The 5,539-nt window shown below is 31.2% G+C and overlaps 1 protein-coding gene across 5 annotated transcripts; it reads right to left on the minus strand.

Annotated features, from left to right (window-relative positions):
- Window positions 1-1,700: 1,700 nt before the first annotated feature.
- On the minus strand, window positions 1,701-5,045 carry LOC111917630 (histone-lysine N-methyltransferase ASHH3). 5 transcript variants are annotated; one of them, XM_023913298.3, is made up of 14 exons: window positions 4,721-5,043; window positions 4,459-4,547; window positions 4,232-4,286; window positions 3,973-4,099; window positions 3,771-3,888; window positions 3,526-3,625; window positions 3,364-3,442; window positions 3,106-3,277; window positions 2,923-3,003; window positions 2,714-2,843; window positions 2,508-2,535; window positions 2,323-2,410; window positions 2,200-2,248; window positions 1,701-2,109 (listed from the first exon to the last, which is right to left on the minus strand). In XM_023913298.3, the coding sequence occupies exons 3-14, from the start codon at window positions 4,247-4,249 to the stop codon at window positions 2,020-2,022; spliced, it is 1,080 nt and encodes a 359-aa protein (XP_023769066.1). In that variant the 5' UTR covers window positions 4,250-4,286; window positions 4,459-4,547; window positions 4,721-5,043; the 3' UTR covers window positions 1,701-2,019. The 5 variants fall into 5 exon arrangements, 4 of the variants coding, with proteins under 4 accessions (XP_023769066.1, XP_023769063.1, XP_023769067.1 ...); XM_023913295.3 differs by having other exon boundaries at window positions 2,666-2,843; window positions 4,721-5,038; XM_023913299.3 differs by having other exon boundaries at window positions 2,666-2,843; window positions 4,209-4,286; window positions 4,721-5,037.
- Window positions 5,046-5,539: the final 494 nt, after the last annotated feature.

A 5,539-nucleotide genomic window follows, 5' to 3' on the forward strand; every position in this document is an offset into this window, starting at 1 on the left:
ATAAAAAACTGAAATGGTGCTGTATAAATCAAAATTAGATGGTTCTTCAAAAAACACTACAATTAAATCATAAAAACTGAAACCGAATGGGTTTTCAATAAAAAAAAATAACTTTACGATTTAACATTAACATACATCGATATAAATGTGTGCTTGCGGAGAATAGAAGCTTATATATTTTTATATATTATCTTTTTTCGATAAAAATAAGCACTAATTTGAATATATATATATATATATATATATATATATATATATATATATATATATATATATATATATATAGAGAGAGAGAGAGAGAGAGAGAGAGAGAGAGAGAGAGAGAGAGAGAGAGAGAGAGAGAGAGAGAGAGAGAGAGAGAGAGAGAGAGAGAGAGAGAGAGAGAGAGAGAGGTTGCTATAGGACTTTTTAAAATATGGGTAGGTTTTTTAGAACAAAAAAAAGGCAAAACCAACAGTTGCATATCATAACTATGGCAATAGAAATTTATCTAAATACAGATGGTTTTTCAAACACAAGTTAAAATTAGGTTGTTAAATCGAAAAAAAAAAATCATATGATTATTATGAATTTAATATTTAATATTAAACATTATAATGTAAAAAAAAATAGTTCAAATTTAATAAAGGATTAAAGGTTAAATAATAAGAGAGATAAATGGGATATTAATAAATATAGAAGGTTAATTGTGTCAAACATTTAACTAAAAAAATTTAGTAATTCCAACCATTTTGTATTATTGACCCAAAAACAATTATCTCCAGTAGTAAAAATATTATTATAGCATTTATAATGTTTAATCAACTTAACAAAATATATTAGAGACAACTAAAAAAATGTAATTAAATTTTATACAAGCTAAAGGTTGTTCATTATTGTCTAGAATCCATATGTATACAAATTGATTATCGATTTCGAATGTATTATGTTTCTTGGGAGCTGGATCATATCTTAAAACACAAGTTTGGTATGAAACAAAAAAATCTTAGTGCCAACTAAACCAAATATAAAACTTCATTTGTTATGCTAATATAAGACAAGAAAGAAAGAAAAAAGTTGTACTGATAAAAATGCTTTGAAACCCAAACTTTATATAGCAATGTGTTATTGTACAAGGCAACATTTTCTAAAAGTAATGCTATGAAACCCTAATCTTACATGACAATGTGTTTGCTGCACAATGCAACCTTTTCTAAAAGTGTGCATTTGACTGTTTCGTGTCGTATAGTACCTTTTGTTTATATATAATCTTTTTTATATTGTGACTTGTTTATTGTTTTACAATAATTCAAAAATTATCATCTAATAGGAAATTATATGGTTATTACAACTCAGTAGAGGTCTTTGAGTTTGTTTATAACACTTTATACGTCTATATAAAGTCATTAAATATCATCTTTTTTTATCAATGCTTCATCCTTTTTATCTCGACTTTTCCCTTGGGATTTTTCAGCCTTGTGTACAATCTCACGTTGTTGATTTTATAAGAGAAATATGATGCATTAGTTGTATTGATATCTTGTCATTACAAACAATATAAATACACCATAATCGAAAAATAACCCTAAAAGTTTTGTCCAATTATGCACATTGTGACAAACACAATCTAAGTGGTCTTATTCATCCGTTAATGCCAAAAAAGAAAAACCCAACCTCTCTAAACCAAGTTTCATGTCTTTCAATCCAACCTTATAACACGATTAAAAAATCATAAAACTTTCATTAAATGACAAGGTTAGGCTAACCAAAAACAATACTTCGTTCACAATTATCAAGCAAATTTACAAAGAATTAAAACGTGTTCAAGAGCTCAAAACATCACTGACAAATTACATATAGAACCCAAGGATTTTGCATTGAGCAACACCCCTTAAAATAAAATTTGCACCAAAAAAAAACTCACCGAGGGTTTGAGTTACCACTTTGTCAGTGAGATCAAGACAACACATTTTGCATCTATGTTTCAGCCCACGAGGTTTATAAACAACACTATATGTGTCAAGAGAGGATTTTACGGTTTTACCCCTGTAAAAAGCTTGCTAAGTTACAAAGCTCCCAATCAACTTGCGCCAAATCAAGAAGCTCAGTCACACCATCTTCAAACATGATCTATGTGAAAACATAACCGAATTTGTCAACCATAAAAAAAAAAAACACAAAATATAAGCATAAATGACAAACAAAAAAATTTATACTTACCAAGTGTTTTCTTGTATTGATGTCAAACCGTTTGATCATACCAAATGAACTAAAAAAAACAACACATAAATCGTTAAAAAACAAAAGGGTATTCACGTCTTTTGCACATAAATGAAAGTATACCTCGTTGAAGCAGGGCGTACTATTCTGAGAACTTCCCCTATGCAATTATGAGGTATTCTTGTTTCATCAATGACATGTCTTGAATATGCTATAAACACAAAACATAACTTGCAACTTATAAAACTTTCATACAAATTAATACAAAATATATATAAAATAATTACAAAGTGAGTTAGACTTTGTACCTGGTTGTCGAACACCATAGTTGTAACCCTTTATAACATAACAAACAACAGCTCAAATTAGTTTCATTTTAATCAAATGACACAAAATGAAATATCGGTTTTTTAAAAGATTACACCATAAGCTTTATATATATAAAAAAAAAACCATACATACATACATCTTTCCCAGAAAGAAGTGCTTTTACTTTTGGAGAATTTATAGCCACCTGACATGCAACCATCTTTAAAGCGGTATCTGAAGAAGGAAACTTTGACTTATTTGGTTTGACTCCAAGTTTCTGTCTACACCCTTTTGCCCCACAATGACAGTCTTGGTCTGCACCAAACTGCACAAACCTGATAATTTCATTAAAATTTTAAAAATGTTTTCTGGTTTATAGAATATTATTAATAAAATTTAAAATGGTCATCATACTGATAATCATAGGTCAAATGCTCCCCCTCTTTTATATCCCGAGTTGCAAAAATCCCGATTCTTGTTTCACCATCAATCCGCCTGTTTTTGTTAGAAAACAAAACTATGGTTATTAATTTATTTATGATGCTTGATGATGAAATTCAAAATTAAAAAAATAAGGGGAAAATTAAAAAGTAAAACCATTTTTGCATTTCGGTATTTGGAGAACAACTATGATTTATATATCTTGATTGGTTTCCTTTGAATGTAGCATCAATCACCATGTCACGATTAATCTCACACAAATAAAAATTTGTTTCTCCTTGTCTCTTCATTCTCCATAGCCTTTCCTCACATGTTTTGTCATCAATAACTGCATTTTTGGGTAAAAATAATAAATAATGTTTAAAAAAATATTTGAGAAAAAACACCTACACACTTGAGAGCAAAGTTGGTTACCTTCTCCCACATATTCAATAATAAACTCTCCTCGCATGATGTTTTCTTCAGCAACAACCCCTGACCCACATTTTTCAGTCTAAGAAAACACATTAGCTTAATAAATAAAATGACATAAAATAATAATAATGACATCAGCAAAATAGATTAATTCAGTAATACCTGCACTATCTTCATTTTCTTCATAGGGCGTCTGTGGAATGGTTTATTGAGGCATGAATTATCACATTTACAGTTAGAGGAACAGCTTGATAATAGCATCCTGCAACAGATAACAGAGTATAAATTACAAAAATCTTGTTTTTGAGGGAGGGTTAAAAGTGTAAAAGTACACACATTGTGTATATATATATATATATATATATATATATATATATATATATATATAAGTAGTCATTAGTTCTTACCCACAGTGGCAATCTCTACCACAAGCTGCAGAAGAACCTGGTGTTGAGGTGCAAGAGCAGAATATTCCATCATCTTCCTCTCTTATTCGTTTCTTAACCTTCTTTGTTAGATATATATCTTAAATCTTGATTAAAAGAAAGCATAACTAGGAACATAAAATGTATAGTATAATCATTCATTCATAACACTTGAAAAGGATACTGCGCTTTATGATGCTATAGTTAGGCTTCCATTTATTCAACCAATCAGGAAGTTCAAATTCAACAGGTTCTCCAATCTCCTTCATCAATCGTTCAAACAATTGCCTGATATCACCAGGTTCAGTCTTCTGGATTAAGTAACCAATCAACAAAAACAAAAGAGTCAAAACAGTAAGTATACTATCTATAACTGCTGTTACAGCAAAAAAAAAAAACACATAGAGATAATCTAATTACACTAAAAACTTTCACAGTTGGACCTTCGTCATGGCAGGCATGGCGTTACTTGAATATGTATGTAGTTTCGAAATTTTCCTAGACCAAAGAAAGAAGAGATCAGTAAAAAAGGCAAAATCGACGCAAATAGATAACTCATTGAAAATTGCAGCAAAGTGAGGAATGGTAACATGAATTTTATACAATGCTTCAGATCTAAAAAGAATCTATGTTACAATTTCAAAAACTTCAGTCCTATTTCATAACAAACCTCAAGAAGAAACCCTAGCCGTCTGCCACATCGCCGTCGCAGATCTTGATACAGACTGTGCGTGCGCGAGTGTGGGTGACTTTTTGAAACTGCTTTCAGAAAGAGAGAGAGGATTAGACGTGGATTAGAAAGATAGAGAGGCATGGGTTTTGTAAACCCTGTTGCTGTTACAGTGTTACTGTTGCCGTCAACGATTGGGCGTTTGTATATAAAATCCAAAGTAACGGTAATGACGAAGAATAGAAGAGAGTGGAGACTGTACCGGTAAAAGGAGTTGAAGAAACTACCGCCCGCGGCACGGCAGGGGTTGAAGTTGAACCGAATCGGAAGTGGATTTTGAACGCTGCCACGCAGCAGGGTTCGCCGGAAGTGATGCAAGATTAGATTTTGTTGTGTTTGTGTTATTTCCGCAAAAGAAACCGACTCCACCCCTGGCGATCAATCAGAAGGTATGCTCGATTCTCAGTTTGGTCGAACCTGATTAAACTAGCTGAATCAAATAATTACTGTCCGTTCGATTTGAAATATTATCAAAGTACAGAATGGTTTACTGTTTAGTGGATTTACATTTTATATTTAAAAATTCAGAGGAAACTATAAATTTGGTCACGGGTACAATTTTAAGCGAGGGAGCTTATGAGGAGGGTTTTTACGGGCGTACACCGCCTCAAGTTCTAATGATTAGCTTGTAGAGTGAGGTTTTTACCCGCCTCCTACTTAAGTGAATGGCGTCTCTGTCTTTTTGTTCTTTCATCATTTTTTTTCATTTTTCTTCACCCCTAAACATCATTTTCATAGTCATGTGAAATGGTTGTGGAATTGTTAAATAATGATATTTTTCTTCACCCTTAAACATCATTTCCATAGTGATGTGAAATGGTTGTGGAATTGTTAAATCATCAGATACCGAATAGCTTAAAAATTTTTAATTTGCACTCATCATCAAACACACGAAATCTTTTTGTGGATTTATTTCTTTCCAAACTTGAAATTGGTATTTTATCTTTTGAACTTTATTTACAACTTTTTATTTATTTTAACATGTTGGTTGTTACTTAAAAAAACGTCTTACCTCCCAAAA

Source organism: Lactuca sativa, chromosome 5 (assembly GCF_002870075.4).
Source record: "Lactuca sativa cultivar Salinas chromosome 5, Lsat_Salinas_v11, whole genome shotgun sequence".
NCBI lineage: Eukaryota > Viridiplantae > Streptophyta > Magnoliopsida > Asterales > Asteraceae > Lactuca > Lactuca sativa.